General features: G+C 49.5%; 1 protein-coding gene across 1 annotated transcript in view; it reads right to left on the minus strand.

The window, feature by feature from the left end:
* Positions 1 to 13081, minus strand: part of FLVCR2 (FLVCR heme transporter 2) — a 57067-nt gene extending 43986 nt beyond the window's left edge. The window contains exon 1 of the mRNA XM_040975263.1: positions 12156 to 13081. Coding sequence (XP_040831197.1) covers positions 12156 to 12923 — 768 coding nt within the window. The 5' untranslated portion in view covers positions 12924 to 13081. The remainder of the gene's footprint in view (positions 1 to 12155) is intronic.
* Between the last annotated feature and the right edge of the window lie 5802 nt (positions 13082 to 18883).

Here is an 18883-nt window from a genome sequence, read left to right on the forward strand (position 1 = left end):
GCTCTGTTCTTGACTCCAGCTTCCTGCTAATGTAGATTATGGCAAGCAACAATGACGCCTCAAGACCTTACCACCCCTAAGGGAGACCTTGATTGAATGCAGGGCTCCAGGCTTTGGGCTGGTTATTGCAGGCATTTGGGAAGTGAACAAGCCAATGGGAGATGTGACTGGCTACGTCCCCGACTCTCACCAAACAACAGCAGCTACAGCAACAAAACCCTCTTTAGAAGTTTGTTTTAAGTAATTACAGCATGATCAGCTCAACCTTCAGTCACCAGTCAAGGAGGGTGCCCTGTCTGCTCTGTAGTGCACTCCCATTGGGTAAAGTCCTCCCACAGCAGCTGGCCGCTAACACCTATCTAGCTCAAGCAGCCTCAAGCCTAGCATGGATGGATGTCAGGGTTGCCTTCATCTTTCAAATCAAACACAGAGGCAATTGCCTTGACAGCTGTGAGTGCTGAAAGCATCTGTGCTTCCTTTCATATATCTTATCTGAAAAACTGCTGGCTAAATGCCCTCCGCATACTGTATTGCTTCATCTTCTGCACCACATTAGGGAACCAGGAATACTTTCATTCTACGAAGCAGCCAAAATTTAGCAGAGTCATGGAGGTGTCTCGAGCAGAACTCAAGAGAGTATTCTCAATCACTGTGGGGCAGGCACTGCCAGGTGCACAAGGTGAGGCTGAACAGTTCTATAATACGATGTTCAGTAATAGCAGGAAAACAACCCAGGCATATGGAAAATCTTTCTTCCTGCACGCAGTTAACTGATTGGTCACCTTAATCCCTTTCAGGAAGTGAAAGTCTGTAATTCACCCATTCATTTGCAAGCACCTGTGATGCCCAGAGCCCTGCTCTGTGCGAATAGCAGCAATTAGCCCAAATTCTTAGAAGCCTAGCTTCTAAGGAAGAAGGAGGAATATAGGAACCTCAAGAAAACAAAGGCAGCAGCGGGTACCCAGACAGGAAATACATTCCTCAGAGCATCCAAGCTTATGTGGATGCTGGCAGGGGGCAAGCAGGTGTTCCAGGTGGAAGAGAAACATGTTTGTGTTTTTGTTTCTTCTTAGTGGTGATAGTGGTGCTTTCAGCATCCCATTTAAAAATTTTAAATGAACTGGTTCCTTCTCATATAGCACCTTTCATTATTATGCAAACATCACCTCTGTCTGCCTCCAGAACTTGCTTCATCTTCCCAAATTCTGCATCCATCGAACAGAAACTCCCCATGGCTTCCCCTCCAGTCTCCAAGCAATTCCTCTATACCTTCCATCTGGGAACTTGACCTCTCCAAGGCACCCAGGGTATAATAAAAATACCACTAGGTCATGATACCCCAGTGCCTGGCAGACAGCTCCAAAAACTCCTTGGAATTCCCGCCTCCCCTGCCCCCCTCCCCCCCAGGGATAGGGGTAGGCTTAGGTTAGGGCCCTTACCTAGCCACAGGACGTATTTATCTTAATGAGGAAAGACCAAGTTGTTAGAAGGTAGGGCTTTACAATTCCATCTCATCGCACACCTCCAGGGAAGAACAGAGGTTGGGGCTCTTCATAGTGAAATCTCCATAGTGACTTTTAGAGAGAGCTTTGGGCTTGAGCAATACGGGGTGCCGCAGCGCAATGCCTGGACAGAGCATGGACGGGTGCTGCGCACACGGTCCTTCCGTATATCTTGCCCCATTTAGCTGAGTTGTATCCTCTAGAATCTACAGGAAGTGTAATCACAGGGTCCTCCTGGTTCTGGAACAGTAAACCAGACCCTCCAATGTACAGCAAAGAGACTCTGAAGTGGGGCCAGTTTTGTGGGGCTGAGTCCTTCCCTGGTAGGGTCTGCCACAATCCCCCCCGGGGGAGTTAGTGTTGGAATTGAACTTAGCTAGAAGACACCTAGGTAGAGACCACAGGGAGAAACTGGTTTCTGTCATGCAAAAACAAGAACAAAAATAAATTTCAATATGTCTTCTAAGTAGAATGGCATAATATTTACCCTTTTGTGACTAGTTTTACTTAGAATAAGACCATCTAGGTTCTGCCATGTTAGAGTATGTTTCAAAATTTCCTTCCTTTTAAAAAATGATATATTTATGTTGAGAGAAAAAAGGGACCCTCTCATTCACTAGTTCACTTCCCAGATGGCCGCAATGGCCCAGGCTGGGCCAGGCAGAAGCCAGGAGCTGGGAACTCAGCCCCAGTTTCCCTAGGTGGCAGAAATGCAACTCCTTCAGCTTTCACCACCATCTCCCCGGGTGTGTACTGGCAGGAAGCTAGAGGCAGAAACCAGAGCCAGGCCACATGCCGGCTCCAAAGGCTACATCTCACTGTCTGCCTCTGGCTTGTCCACCTGTGGCTGGACAGCCGCTCGGGGCTGCTTTTACTTTGACAGCTGCTGTGTCTCACGCCACTAGAAACATGAATACACGATTCACAGACTCACAACTGCACCATGTGTTGCCTGCATTCTCACTTTCTTTTTGAGGAACTGCCGTGCCGTTTTCCACGGGGTGCACCACTGGACGTTCTCACCAGTTGCACTTCCTTGTCCCCAGCCCCCACACGCCTGAACCATTGCCAGCCCAAGGGATTGGAAGCAGTATCTCATATGGCTTTCATTTTCGTTTGTATCTCTCCAAGGCTGGGCTTATTTTCAGGTGTTGATTAGCCATGCGTGTATCTTCATGGCAGAAATATCTATTCAAGTTCGTTTACCCAATTTTCCATCAGGTTGTTCATGCTGAGTTGCAGGAGCTCTTTGTAAATTCTGAAAATTAGTTTGCTTATCAGATTTATGATTTGTAAATGTCTTCTCTGATTCTCAAGGTTGTCTTTTCGATCTGTTGGCGGTGTGCCTTAATACGCAGTGGTTTTATATTTTTATGTAGCCCAATTTATGTTTTCTTTGGACATCCCTGATTTTATTACCAAATACAAGAAATCACTGCCAAGTCCAATGTCATAAAGCTTCTCCTGTTTGCTTTCTTCTGCAAACTGTATGGTTTGGGCTTTTATGTTTAAATATTTGATCCTTGTTGAATCAGCTTTTTATTAAGATTTTTTTTTTATTAGAAAGGCAGAGTTACAGAGAAAGAGGAAGAGACAGAAAGGGGGAGACAGACAGGAAGGGGGAGACAGAAAGAGACGTCTTCCATCTGCTGGTTCATTCCCTAAGTGCAATAACCAGAACTGGACCAAGCCAAAACTAGGAACCAAACACTTCTTCCATGCCTCCCATGCACATGGCAGAGTCTCAAGGGCTTGGGTCATCCTCTGTTGCTTTCCTGGGCACATTAGCAGTGAGCTAGATTAGAAACAGAATAGCTGGAATTCAAACTGGCACCAATACTGGATGCCAGCATTGAGGAGGTAGGCTAAGTTGCTAGGCAAAGCACATCGAGTTAGCTTTGATGATGGAGTATAAGGTAAGATTCCAATTTCATTGTTTTGCCTGTAGATATCTAGTTTCCCCAGCATCTCTGACACCATTTGTTGAACAGACTATCTTACCCAGTGAACGATCTTTTAATATCCTTGTTGAAAATCATCACGTGGGGGCCTGGCGCAACAGTGTAGTGGCTAAGTCCTTGCCTTGCGTGCGCTGGGATCCCATATGGGCATCAGTTTATATCCCGGCTGCTCCACTTCCCATCCAGCTCCTTGCCTGTGGCTTGGGAAAGCAGTTGAGGACAGCCCAAAGCATTGGGACCCTGAACCTATGTGGGAGACCTGGAAGAAGCTCCTGGCTTCTGGCTTCAGATTGGCTCAGCTTTGGCTGTTGTGGCACTTGGGAAGTGAACCAATGGATGGAAGGTCTTTGTCTCTCCTTCTCTCTGAATATCTGCCTTTACAATGAAAACAAATGTTTTTTAAAAAAGCAAAAGCGAACCATTACGTATACACTTGGGGGTTTGTTTCTGGATGTTCTACTGTACCGACTCACAGTTCTAACTTTGTGCTGGTATCACACCAGACTGATTAAAATTACTTTTACTGAGTCCCGACTCAGAAAACACGAGACCTTCAACTTTGTTCTCAGTGTTCAAGAGTTTTAGCTCTTCAGGATCCCCTGAGCTTTCATATGACTTTTTTTTAAAAAAAATTTATATTTATTGGAAATTCAGATTTACAGAGGGAAAGAGAAACAGAGAGAAGGCTCTTCCATCTCCTGATTCACTTCCCAAATGGCCGCAACGGCTGGAGCTGAGTTTGTCCAAAGCCAGGAGTCAGGAACATCTTCCAGGTCTCCCATACGGGTGCAGGATTCCAAGGCTTTGGGCCATCCTCTACTGCTTTCCCAGGCCACAAGCAGGGAGCCGGATGGGCAGTGGAGCTGCTGGGATTAGAACTGTTGCCCATATGGGATCCTGGCACATCCAAGATGAGGACTTTAACTGCTAGGCCTATTGTGCCGGGCCCTCATATGACTTTTTGGATAATTTTTTTATGTCTGTGGGGAAAAAAAAATCACTGTGTTTTTTTTTTTTTTTTTAAAGAAATTAGATTGACTCCAAAAAAAAGAAAGAAAGAAAGAAAGCAAACAAAAAAGAAAGAAAGAAATTAGATTGATCCATAGGCTGCTTGGTGTGACACTGACACCCTAACATTATTAAGTCATCCAGTCCACAGAAAGGGGATGTCTGTCCATTGATGTGTGTCTTTCAGGCCTTTGGTTTATTCCTGATTATTTATGCTGTGTTCAAATGATATTGTTTTCTTATCTTCTTTGTTGGACTGCTCATGTTAGTGAATAGATACACTGTTGTGTGAAAAACGATTAGCATGTTGCCAAGTCAGTGGGCTCCCCAGCTTGCACAAACGAACTGGGGGACCTGGAGGCACAGCTTGGAGGAGGGGTTGAAGTGAGAGAGCATGAAAAAGCAGGGACATTTCCACCTTTCCTGCCATTCCCAGTGTGACTTCTTCTTCGTTGGACATGCTTGGAGTTCCAGAGCACTCTTACAGAAGTGATTTTTGGAAGTCCTGAATGCTTCCCTGGAGAGGAGAGCAATTTGCTGACATCATCCTCCACACCTCAAGTCGTCATCCACAAAGAGTTGATCTTCACGAATCCAAACTGGTCACGGCAGAGAGACGAGGCTCAGAGGGAACAACGAGTAAGACAGACAGGACTACAGGGAACATGGAGTCCAGGGATGTACAGAATTCTTAGGCACCTGTCACAGTGCCTGGCCATTGCCCACCTGTGGGGCTGACCCAGCCTACAGCAACAGAACCATCAACCAGTGCTCACAAAGCATGGCAAGAAGCATGCCCTCCTTCCTGTACCTGCTGGAAGGCTCCAAACATGCATCACCACTAACCTGAACCAGATGAACATGCAGGAGTCTCCAGAGAGATCCATGGGGTGCAGGGGAGGGGGCAAGCATGGGCATCTTCACCTTGGCACACGAGTAAGGGGAGAACAGTAGCCATCCCTCCCTACCCCCAACAGGGACTGAATCAGTTTCCCTTCCATAGCCACCAGCCCTCTGAGCTTGGTTCACTTGCCCTCAATGTTTGGGAAGAGTTTTTTAAGAAAGTTCCACCCGGCCCTGTCCACAAGCAAGCTTCAAACCGGCGATCATAAGACATGGTTTTAAACCAACTTTTAATTAATTACCAGAATTTCAAAACCAGGTTTTGTAAGGCAGACAAAGTCGAGACTCACGTGATTCCACTCGGAGGAGGCACCGAGAACAGAGACAGGAAGTGGAGCAGAGGCCAAGAAGGCCAGAGGGAGGAGGCAGAAGAAGCTGCTGGAAACGAAGGAGAAAGAGGCGTGACGGTTACAGAGCAGGGAGAACCTTTTCAATGCCACAGAGTTGCACACTTAGGAGTGACAGATCCTGTATGTTTTACCACAATTTTTTTAAAAAGGAGAGATTTCACATAAAAATCTGGGTTGCTGGTTTCTCTTGCTATAGAAAAGTGAACATCTGGCACACTGGGTCACACTTTGATGCAACAGCTGATGGGAATGTGAGCAGCTGCTGCCTTCCAAAGGGGCACCTCCCGGGGGGGGCACCCCCAGGCTCCAAGGCCATTCCGACAGGACCCCTGGCTCTCACTCACAGATCCCCAAGAGCCACCTCATCTCTGTTACCAAACCACCAACTCTGTAGCCCCTGCCTCTTCCTGGCTTCTTAAGAAGGAAGGAAGGAAGGAAGGAAGGAACGAAGGAACGAAGGAAGGAAGGAAGGAACGAAGGAAGGCAGACAAAGTGAGAGAATCGGCCACCTCCTCAAATGCCCACAACATGGAGGGCTGGGCCAGGCTGAAGCCAGCAGCCAGCCGCTCCATCCAAGTCTCCCACATGGGTGTCAGAGCCCAAGGACTTGGATCATTACCTGCTGCCTTCCAGGTGCATTAGCACAAACGCTGGATGGGAAGCTGAGTAGATGGTGCTTGAAACAGCACTGCCAATATGGGATGCAGGTGTCCCATGTGGTGGGGGCCTAACCAGCTGTGCCGCAGTGCCCTCCCCTCTTCCTCTCTTCTGAAGCATAATGGGAGACCAGAAAGGAGTGAGTCATGTGGATAAGCACCCTGCCCAAAGTAACAAGAATCATTGAGGGGAGTCAACAGAAGAGTTCACCTTCATCGCGTCAAACTTTACTCTGGCCTTGAGAGGCCTCTGACAGTCAGAGATCCAGCATGAAAAGCCTGGCCTCAGTCATACCCAAGGAGCCAGGACCTTGGCCTTGGATCGGTGTGGCCACCCTGTTTTGATTCTACTTCTTCAGTCAACCTCAGAAAGGCAGCCACTCTGGGTGCTGTCACAGGATCAGCCAGTCCAGCAGACACGACCTCTGCAAGCCCAGCGTCACCTTCCTGGAGCCCATCCTTACCTGCCACTTTGGGTCTGCTAATGCCAGCACTGTTTGGACCTGCACTATCTACTATCCACTACGGAGCACTACCGGTCGCTTCCTTGGGAATGAAGCCAGTCTGGGAAGTGTGACACGCACATCAACTGGCAAGGTCAGGTTTTAGCAATGAAAGAACTTAAAAGCAGATTACTGACTTGACTCCATTGATAACATGCTGAAATAGTATTTTGGATCTATTGGGTTAACGAAAATGTTTTACTAAACCTGTTTCACCTGTTCTTTTTACTTTTATGATGTTTATATTTTCACATGGCTATGAGACAGTATGGGTTGCCTCATATTTCTATTGCACAGCCCAGACTTTTTTTGACCATCAAGAGAGGGTTTTACAGCACAAGTCCTGCAAGACCACTGAGTTTTCCGCAGCTTTACAGGCAGATGAACTGTTCCAACACTACAAATCACTTCAGGTGGCACTATGTTGGGAGTTACTCAAGTGCCTTTGGCAAGGTCCTTTCCCGTCTCTGAGCTGCCCACTGCCCCTTCTCTGGCTTGCCAGCCACCCCTTATGCACACGCTGAGGTTCTCCTGCAATTCCTACATGTATCTGAGAGTCTCACACAATGCTTTCTTCCCCTGCTGGCGCAGTAACAATGTTACTGTCATTCAAAACCCTGCTGTGGTTTTCCCTACAAAAAATGCTACAAGTATTGCTTTAAAAAAAAAAAAAAAAAACCAAGCGGTTTCTATACCCCAGGCACAGCTTTTACCAGGAAAAGCAAACAACCCCAGTTACAATCAGGAACCTCCCTTCATCCCTCAGTCAGCCCAGTAAACCTGACTGCACTGGTTTCTTTTCCCAGACATGCTAGCCCACGTGCTAGGCTAAGAGAATCAGCTCTCTAGCAGAAATTTCCAGACAGAAGACAAGAGAACCTATACATCTGTTACCATAGCTCTGATAACCAATGCAGGGAAAGCCTGCACTCCACACTGGAGAGTTCCTGGACTCCAGTCATGACTCTAGTTATAATTCTAGTTTTCTGCTGATGTGCACTCTAAGAGGCAACAAGCCTCTTTTGAAGTCACTGGGCCCTGGTCACCCAGGTGGGAGACCCAGCTTGAGTTTTGGGCTCCTAGCTTCAGCCAGTCCTGGCTGCTATGGGCATTTGGGAAGTGAAATCGGTAGATGGACTCATCTCTATTCTGCTTATTTTTCAAATACAAACAACAAACAAGCAAGATGGTGCCAGGAGGACTGTTGGAAACCTTAACGCCATCAGCCACCCTTGAAGAGTCAAGGGGCAAAATCAGACCCTCAGAATCCCACCTTTCTTTAGGCAACATATACATTGTATCCACAGCAAGACTTGAGAGCAGCCTGCCCCCTTGGGCTTTGACAGTGGAACTGGATTCAAATCTCCCTTCCGCCCCTCTGTGACTCCAGGACCCTGGATGAGATTGCTTGAGTTCTGGGAGTCTTCATTCACTCCTCTGCAACACTGAGACAATTCCACCTGTTTACAGAGACTTTGCAAAGTTGAAATCAAATAACGGATAACTAGGAGTCTGGCCTATGGTGGGTGTTAAGTATTCACTTTATTCTCCTTCTTCATCCTTTAACCATAGTAATTGGACAAGAAAGTACTAAAAGTATCCAGACAAAGTGATGCTAAATCCTCTCTACAGTGATCTGGTTTGAATTGCTCACAATCTGAATCTTGGTGTGTGCTGCAGTTTTTAACTCTGCTGTAGGCACTCTGTGAAGACAGAGGTTAACCTCTGCAGCCCCAGGCCAGAGCTGGGCAACAGGCAGGCGCTTGGCGAAGGCCTGTGAATCAGTGTATGCTGCATCTAATGCAGAGGTCAGTGTCTGGCAAGTCATGTAAGAGAGCTTCCAAGTGGCATGTCGGGGAGCAAGCTTTGTGGTATAGTGGGTTAAGCTGCCTTTTGGGGGACAGGCATCCCAAATTGGAGTCCCTGGGATCCAGCCTCTGCTTCCAATCCACCTTCACGGTCAGGCGCACCTGGGAGGCAGCAGAGGCAGCAGATGATGGCCCAAGTTCTTGGGATTCTGCTCAGACTGAGTGGTAGGCCCTTGTGGGCAACTGGGGAGTGAACCAGCAAATGCAAAATTTCTCTCCATCTTTCCCTCTCTTTCTGCCTTTCAAATAAATACATTCTAAAAAGAAGAAGACGGGGAAAAAAAAAAAGGAATAGCTCAGGATTAGCAGAATCATCTGCATGGAGCAGGTGGAGCTTGGCCGTGAGAGGTGACAGCGCAGCACGGCAGCTGATGTCTGCTTACACACCTCGTGCTGTCTTTTTTTTTTTTTTCCCCTAAGCCCCAAAGCTTAAAACACTGTTAATTTTTCTCTTTTCTTCAGCCCTACTTTACTAGAGGAAAGAGCCCATGGCACATGCAGAAAAGCAAACAGCCCTCTCAACATGAGGAAGCATAAACAATGCAGTTTTTATAATGTTTAACTTAGCCCAGAAGCCGACGCCTAAAAGATCAAATGAAATAGATGTCTCTCCCCGCTGTCAGAGGCAAACAGAAAATTCTTGGTGTTCCTGACCTTGTTGGGAGGCGGTGGTAAGAGGATGAATAATTACTCCCATTACATTTTCGGGTTGTATCTAGTATTAAATGCCCACCTGGAATGTGATTAATTGTGCTTTAGGGTAAACACTCAAATGGTTTGGGTAGTCTTTCTTGAGGGTACCAAGCCACCTGAGCAGGACTGTGGTGACCTCATCCAAGTCCTATTCTGCTGCTCCTGGGCCATGTGACCTTCCAGAAAGGTGAAAGTTCGCATCCTTTATCCTCCCATTTCACCTTCCTATAAAGAAAAAAGTCCAATGCAATGGAGATCTTTAAAAAACCCACCGCCAGGGGCTGGCAGAATGGTCTAATGGCTAAAGTCCTCGCCTTGAACGCCCGGGATCCCATATGGGCGCCGGTTCTAATCCCGGCAGCTCCACTTCCCATCCAGCTCCCTGCTTGTGGCCTGGGAAAGCAGTCGAGGACAGCCCAAGGCTTTGGGACCCTGCACCTGTGTGGGATGCCTGGAAGAAGTTCCTGGATCCTGGCTTCGGATCGGCATAGCACTGGCTGTTGCACTCACTTGGGGAGTGAATCATTGGACGGAAGATCTTCCTCTCTGTCTCTCCTCCTCTCTGTATATCTGACTTTCCAATAAATAAATAAATCTTTAAAAAAAAAAAAAAACCCACCGCCACTCACTGGGGATGAGAGGGTGAGAAACGTCCTCAATTACTGCTTGTAAGTCGTCCTGAACCCAGGCTTTAAATCAACAAAAATCTTCAAAATATTCCAATCTGCAGCTTTGGGCAGGAGATTGCTGGTCATTTGTTTATGTGCTAAAGGTGGACTCTGCTCTCACTGATGACACGTACTATTAGCAGGTGACAGAACTCACCAGCAGAGGGAAATTTAGCTACAGTTACCATCCTGGTGGTGAAGAGGAACAGAATCGAAATCCACCTGCAGACAAGTTTTGGGAAATGAACAGGTGCAAGCAAACAGGCCTATGAGAAGCAAGGGACACCAGTCTTGGGAAACCTGCAGCCAAGAAGTGCATGTGCTTGGGGGAAAAAATGAGAGTCAGAAGCAGCAGTCCAGAATCCCAGAAAGAAAGACCTCAGGAAGCTATCCTTCAGGTAGGGAGTCATTTGCATAACTTGTCTGGATCAGAGCTCCATGGAGATGCAAGGTGTAAATTCTCCTTCCAAAAAGAAGGAGAGGGAAGGGATTAAGAATTTGAGCTAAATGGTGGCCCGGCAGCGTGGCCTAGCGGCTAAAGTCCTTGCCTTGAATGAGCCGGGATCCCATATGGGCGCCGGTTCTAATCCCAGCAGCTCCACTTCCCATCCAGCTCCCTGCTTGTGGCCTGGGAAAGCAGTCGAGGATGGCCCATGTGGGAGACCTGGAGGAAGTTCCTGGCTCCTGGCTTCAGATCGGCGCAGTACCGGCAATTGTGCTCACTTGGGGTAGTGAATTATTGGACGGAAAATCTTCCTCTCTGTCTCTCCTCCTCTCCGTATATCTGACTTTGTAATAAAAACAAATAAATCTTTTTTTTAAAAAAGAATTTGAGCTAAATGAGGCAGGTGTTTGGTGCAGCAGTGGGGACACCAGGTGGAACACCCATGCTCCATAACACAGCACTGGGTCCTAGCTCCTGGCTAGCGCACACCCTGGGAGGCAGCACTGGTGGCTCAGGTAGTTGAGTCCCCACCACCCACATGCCAGACTGGGATGGAGTTTCTGGTTCCTGGCTGCAGTCTGTTGCAGTCCTGGGTGGGCATGTGGGAAGTGCAGTCCTGGGAAGTGAGTTAGTGGATGGCACTCTCTTGCTGTCTTTCAAAATAATTTGTTTTAGAAAGAAAAAAAAAAATAGAAGCTGCTTATAACAGAGCAGCTGTATCTGGAAATACAGAGTGAGATTTCTAACCCATCTCGCTAAACTCAGCTCTAAACCCCAGGGCAGGAGTGTGCAGGAGGCAGGCACAGTGTGGAACAACACCAGACCTGGCTTTGCAGCCCTGGATGGCGTACGAGAGATGACACTCTTAACTCTAGGAAAGCTGCTTGGTCCAGCTAAAAACACCTGCCAGATTCCGATGACACCAGAAGGATCCAGTGCACTGGGCTGCTGGCTGACAGCGGCGCTCCTGAAGTTGGGGACCTACACTGTGGCTCAGGGCATTAAGCCACTGCCTAGGACAACCCAATCCACATCGGAGAGCCTGGATGGAGTCTGGCTACTTCCCTTCTATTGCAGCTTCCTGCTAATCCACCTGCAAGGCAGCAGGTGATGTTCCCTGAGTACTGGGGTCCCTGCCACCCGATGGAAGACCCCAATAGATTTCCAGGCTCCTGCCTCAGTCTCCCAGGGCTGGCTGTGGTGGGCATTTGAGGAGGGAAGCAGTGGTTGGGAGATAGCGTGCTCTTGTGCTCCTTCTCTCTACGCCCTTTGGGCAGATTGAATGCAAACATTCTTTAATAAGGCCTAGGCTGGTGGCCTGATACAGGTGACGGCTGACACGGCCACAGCAGAGCATGTTCAAGAAGATTGTTCTCTGCTGCGGAAGACTTTAGAAATGCTATCCTGTACTGGCTCCCCACTGACTTGGCCGTGTCCCCAGTCACAGCCACCCAATCACACTGGCAGTCACAGGCAGGCATCATGTCACCAGGAGTCACAAAGGCTGCGGCAAAGTGGCACCCAGATACAAGGTAACACACCCCTCCCGCCCAGCCCCAACAGGGCAAGCTGCCCATCCCCTCTGAAGGACAACTCACCTGATTGCCAAAGACAGCCACGGAGCAGGCTGTGGAAACCTCGTTGGCCCCGAACCAGACGGAAGCGATGCGTGACGGCATGCCCAGGATGAAGACTTGCGCCACTGAGCAGATTACCTGGCCCAGCATGGTGACCGGGAAGAGGTGCGGTTGCAGGCTGCCCAGCTTCACCCAGGCGCCCAGGCAGTTGAGGGCCGAGCCCATGAGCGCTATGGTGCGCAGGCCGAACTTCTCCAGCAGCCAGGCCACGGGCAGCAGCAGCGGGATGTAGGCCAGCATGTAGCACATGGACAGCCAGTCGATAGCAAAGGCGCTGACGCCGTAGAAGTGCATGAAGATGTTACTGATGGAGCTGTACTGGATCCACTGGAAGGCGTTGCACATGGAGTAGCAGCTGAACACCAGCACCACCGCCCAGCGGCGCCGGCTCACCTTGATCACGCTCAGGTCCACGGGACCCGAACTGCTCAGGTTGGCCAGGCTGCCCGGCGGGGCCAAGGTACTGGGATGGGCAGAGACGCTGGGGTGCACGGACACGCTGGGGTGGATGGAGACGCTGGGGTGGACAGACACGCTGGGGTGCACAGACACGCTGGGGTGGATGGACACAGTAGGCTCCACCGAGACACTGGGGTGTACCGACACCCTGGGCTCCAAGGAGATGCTGGGCTCCACAGAGGCGCTAGGTTCCGCGGAAGTGCCAGGCTCCATGGATTCCTGCGCCGTAGTGTCACCCTGTTCCTCCTGACTGGGGTCCTCGTTCACCATGGTTGTGGCTTCTCTCGTGCCCCGGACGGGCAGCGCTTACTTCGGCAGTCTTAGAGTGATAGTGAGTAACCTTTTGCTGGTCTCCGATCGGGGGCCGACGACGTTGAACACTGGTCCACAAGCGTTCCCAGAAGAAAAGGGGACGCGAGACTTGTTGCGCTCAGCCCTGAGCGCCTTGCGGACAGCTGCCGAACGCGGACACCACAGAAGCCTCGGCGCGCTCCGGGCCGGATTGAGGCGCAACCCAGCCCAGCTCCTGGCCGGCTCCGGGCCTCGCCCCTCGGGCGCACGTGACCGCCCCGCCCCTCACGTCCCGCTTACCCCCCACCCCCGGCGACGCCTTCCCCAGTCGCCTCTCCCGACTTGTCCAGCCTTGCCCCGCGGGGACAGTACAGTTGTTTCGCCACCAATTGCGGGTGCATTCCTGCCCCACGCCCTGGGCGCCATGGAAACCGTCCAGTTAACTCCCCACCCCCTGCAATATCGCTCAAATTCATTCGCGTCCTTCCATACCCCCACCTTACTTAGGGACCCCCTCAGGAAGACACACACCCCCACCCAGCACTCTGCCCTCTCGAAATCGGTCTTGCCCAGGGCATCTCCTCCCGGCCGGGCCGTCCGATCTCCGGTGATAGCCCGTGCTCGGGCGCAGATGCTCGGCGCCCCCAGGGAGCTGCAGCGAGTCCTGCCTCTCGCCTGGCTGAGCATTTTCGGCACACAGAGGGTTGTAAGCGTGTCGGTCCGCTCGGGCTTTCGAGTTGTAGGAGCAACGGGAAACTTGTGTTTCCGCCGCTGTCTTGGCTAGACGTGGTCTCGCCTCAGGGGAACTCGTGTTTAAATTTGGGGAATTGGCTTGCAGTCCCGACAGATGCCAGGCAGCCGCCACTGCGAGAACCTGGAGTGGAAGAAAGGCAAGTTCAGGGGCGTAAGAACTCAGAGGCGGCTGGCTGTGCCGGGCACCCCGCTGGTAGAGCGCCTGCAGCAGGCTTGGTCTCCGAGGTGCGGTGTGCACACAGCCGGCTCGCGGCCACCCCCTGGCGGTGCCAGCGCGGGCCAGAGGGTGAGCCAGATGCAAAACTAGGTGGCCTGGTCCAGAGGTGGCCCAAGAGTTCCCTCCTGTGATGAGAGATCATGAAACAATAACATCCACCTTGCCATGCGTTTTCTGAGGCTGAACTGAGTTAATACAGGAAACCCTAGGAAGCAACGGACAAGATTCAGCGTCCAGTGAGCATTGGCTGTTAACGGAAAGCTACCTTTTTCTGGTCTGTGAGAAACGTGCGGAATGCGCAGTTTAGGTGTGAGGGGCCTGGCGGGGAAGCGCCATTTAGCGCCCTTCACAGCCAGCCCCTCCACAACCCACGGCCGCGCAGCCTTAGATTTAGGTTATTACAGATCCTCCTGGAAGAATGAACCAACAAATGAAAGCTCGTACATGCATGCTATGGGTATGTGACATTCATATAAATCTGGGAAATGGTTACGCTTTGAAAAAATTTTATCTGGGCTCTAGCGAGATAGCGTGGGGGTTAAAGTCCTCGCCTTGAAAGCACCGGGATCCCATATGGGCGCCATTCCTAATCCTGGCAGCCCAGCTTCCCATCCAGCTCCTTGCCTGTGGCCTGGGAAAGCAGTCAAGGACGGCCCAAAGCTTTGGGACCCTGCACCCACTTGGGAGACCCAGAAGAAACTCTAGGCTCCTGACTTCGGATTGGCTCAGCTCCAGCCGTTGTGGCCACTTAGGGAGTGAATCATCAGATGGAAAACCTTCCTATCTCTCCTCCTCTCTGTATATCTGCTTTCCAATAAAATTAAATAAACCTTTTTTTAAAAAAAGAAATAAGTAAATTTGAGGAAAATTCATTTTAAAATGTTTATTTTTATTGGAAAGGCAGATTTACAGAGGAGGTACAGAGAAAGATCTTCCATCCATGGGTTCACTGTCCAAGTGGCTGCAATTACTGGAGCTGAGACAATTCAAAGCCAGGATCCAGGAGCGTCTTCAGGGTCTCCATGTGGGTGCAGAGACCTGCTGTGCCTTGGTAGAAAGCTGGAGTGAGAAGCCAGAGCCAGGGATCAAACCCAAGCAACTCAATGTGGGGCGTCAGTATCTGTTAGGCCAGACGCCTGTTCAGTACTACTTCCTTCCACGTATTTTGTATAGTCCACCAACCAACACTTGGGTTGTTTCCACCTTTCAGCTGTTACAAATTGTGTTGCCAACAAGAGTGACCATACCCACTTGCATTGATTTGGGGTACACAAACTCAGAAGCGGGTGCACACACTCAGGAGCACGAATTGGACATCAAACTCAGTCCTCCCATATGGGACAAGGGCATCTTAACTGGCAACTCAACACCTGAGCTCAACACTTACTCATCCTATGTTATACACTTAGCTGCACTTTACAAAACTGAGGCCCAGGGCAGGTGCATATCTCCGTCTTGGGGCGGAAGCTCCTGTGGACAGCACAGCACAGGCTCTCTACCCATTAGTATGTGACTCTTCAGAGCCAGCACTCCATTTTGTCACACAGTCCTTGGCGTTGCTTTTCTTGGTTGACAAAGTCACATTTGTCATGAGTCTGCTGATTGAAGGCTCAAGTTATTCAGTCTGTCCTGTGAGGATTAAAACAGCTGCCCCAAGAGGTTGTTGTGGGAATCACATACAGAATACTGTGCACACGTTTCCGTAATAATGACAGCTTTCTGGCAGCCTCCAGGCCAGTGGCAGCTCTAGCCTGCTTCCCACCAGACAGCTGAGTAAGTGTTGGACGGACATATTCTAGCGAGAAACCTCTTGCGTTCATCTATTGGAAAAATATTTATGGAGCAGTGTACAATCCACTGTATCTATATGTTCAGTCTCTAGAGACCAATAAGTATACCTTGAAGGTGAAAGGGAGTTGCAATTTAGAGATTGTTTCCGGAAAGGGGACTCTGGTCCTTAATGCTAACCACACTGACCTCCCAGGGAACAGCAGGAAACCTCCGGTACGGAACATCCGGTCCCTGTGAATGGTTGCGACACTTGTTCCCTGCAGGCCAACAGTGGAACTTGAAATCCATCTCTCTCTCGTCACGCCACCTCCAGTGGCGCCTGCGTGAGAAATCACCGGGCCGAGGCGGAAGCTTCAAGGAAGGATGCCTCCTGGATTTGGCTGCATCTCTAGTGGTCTTGGCGTTCCTGGCTGTACTCTCTTTGCTCTTATCTTTATGGCTGGAATAATACTACTTATGTGCGGCAAAGGCTCAATGTTCCTTTATAGTTCTATGAAGACTTCTGACAGGAGACTGGACGAGGATAGCAAGCATTATGAGATAAAAACGATCAAGAAGATTATAGTAGAGATCTATAGCTTAAAAAGCCATATAAGAAGAAAAACTAAGAAATGTAGACAAGTTAATATTAAAACCAATGTAAGGCACAAAACACAATGAGAGCTAACCGCTTAATGATGAAACTGCAGCTGGTGCCAAACCGCGTCCACAAGAAATACCAACCGCAGTCTGTCACCAGGCTGTTAGAGAACAATCTTTGCTCAACAAACCCGCTTACCTCCCTGGAATAATTGCTTATATAAATGTAACTACATGAATAAGCAAAGAAAATGTCCTTTTGCAATCATCTATTGCATATAAGCTGATGCCTTGCTTTTGGAAAAGGCACTCAGATACAACTGCCTTGTCACTTACCGAATCCTTGCCCACTGTTCCCAGGGTCCTGTCCCCGTCAGACTGCTTGCTCCCAGCCAAGGCGGTCCATCTCTCTCTTTCTCTCTCTCTCTTTCTCTCTCTCTCTCTCACACACACACACACACTCACTGATAGCATACAGTTGTAGATATGAGAGTCCTGGAGTTTGGTGGTGAGTGCAGGGGAAGGTTAATTTCCAATAAAATTAATTATTTGAGATGCTAAGTTATTAACCCTCAGAAAATCCCGCTGCCTGGAATTTGTGAAACGCTTGTCTATGCCAGCTCTGCGGATGTAGTTTAGGTGTGTGATGCTGCATGCTCACCAATGTTTTATCTGCCTCTGTCCATGCTTCCCATGCATTTCCAACTGTGTTAAGATTCAAATATATCTCTGTATATCCTGGAACATGTAGCAAAATGAACTGTATAGCACATGCTTAAAATACGTATCTGCAGAATCGGGCAGATCACACATGGAATTTCAGAAGATTGAGGACAAAGAGGGGCTTACAGAAACAAAACAAAACAAAACAAAAAACAAGCTTCTCTCAAAAATCTTCAAGCAGAACAACACAGGTTCCAAATGTCATGAGAGTTATCAGGCCAGTGAAACAATGCCTTCTATTTAAAGAAAAATATTTCCTGCCTGGAACATTATACCCAAACCACCCAAGAAATAAATGGGTGAGAAGAAACATATTCAAAAGTGTAGGGTTTCAAGAGAGGTACTGCCCTATCCTTTCAGGAAACTGTTCAAGGATGTGCTCCAGCGAAACAAAGCAGAAAACCTATAAGGATTTACAATGAAGATCAAAGGGGACGGGGAATCCAATACAGCAGAGGCAATGGGAGTCGCCACCTGAAGAAAAATCCCAGGAGCTCAACGGGGAGAACACGGAGAGCAGTCAGTGCGGGAGCAGGCATTGTGGTACAAGCTATCAAACCACTGCTTGGAATGTCTACAATCCATGTCGGAGTCCTGGCTATTCTGCTTCCAACCCAGCTCCATGCTAATGCAGCTGAGCAGCAGATTGGAAGCCTGGATGAAGTTCCTGGTTCCCGGCTTCAGCTTGGTCCAACTCTGGCTGTTGCAGCCCTTGGGAAAGTGAACAAGTGAACAGGAGCTATGTCTCTCTGTCACTCTGCCTTTCAAACAAAAGTAAATCTAAAAGCATCCCATAGAGTTTCCAAATGCAAATGAATTTATTTGAAAATTACTGCTTCAGCAGAGCTGGAAGGTGCTGTCTAGCTTTCAAGGGTATGGTCACTCTTGTTAGATTTGATATATCGAAGCCAACCTGCACCCCCAAGACCTCAACCCTGGGCCCTTGGGGATGTCTCCAGCCAGCCCTGTCCCACACCCTGGCTTTGTTTGACCGTCCTCTGACCTTCATTTGCTGCCAGTGCCTTTGACACTTGCCGATTCTGCAGGTGCTTACCCGCCAGCCTCTCAGATCCACTTGGGTCCCGTCATCCGACCATGCTGAGGTCTCCTGTGCGTATCTGCCAATGAGTAGTGTGGCCAGCTCCCTGTCAGGCAGACTCAAAGCCTGGGGTCTCCCCAAAGCTCTCCCAGTACTCCTCTTAGAACCCAGTGGATGCTGCTCTCCTGCCTGCCTTCCCATCACTGCCACTGTCGCTCAGCGTTCAGTGCTCCTTGCCTCTCTCTGCTGTCAGCATTCTTAGTCCTTCCTTCCTCCAGGTCATGCCATGCTTCTCCACGTGCTCTCCCAAATCTCTTCCGGTTGCCCCTCTCCCTCACCTACGTTCTCCTCAGGTTGGCTCATGAGGCCTTTTTGATGTAGCTCTCCCCCTGCCATGCTCAGCATTGTGAACTCACCATGCTGGCATGTGCTGTGCTTCACAATGCAGGGCAGGCATCACCTCCTCCAGGAAGCCTTCCTAAGTGTGGATGTACACTGTAGTGTGTATGTGTGTACACCTGTAGGGTAGCTCATGTCCTAGGACATCGTGAACGTTTGCGTACTTCTTAAGTCACCCACTTACTGAGTCTTCTTCAGAGAGTGTGAGTCATGTGCTCCAGTCATAGTCCAACCCCAGCCCTAGCTGGGCACCTGGCCTGCAGAAGGGATAGCAGAGATGCAGTGGATTTTGAATGCAGTACCTGGATGCGCCCCACCTCCTCTTGGGATGGTTTGCAAAATGCTCTTGCACCAAGAGGGCTTCTGGATTCACCTCTGAGGTCTGCTTAGCTTCCTTGAGTCTTTGTACTCGAGGCCTGCTCAGGCCTGGGGCCAGAG

This window comes from Ochotona curzoniae, unplaced genomic scaffold, assembly GCF_017591425.1.
Source record: "Ochotona curzoniae isolate NIBS_2020 unplaced genomic scaffold, NIBS_Ocur_1.0 contig_2688, whole genome shotgun sequence".
NCBI lineage: Eukaryota > Metazoa > Chordata > Mammalia > Lagomorpha > Ochotonidae > Ochotona > Ochotona curzoniae.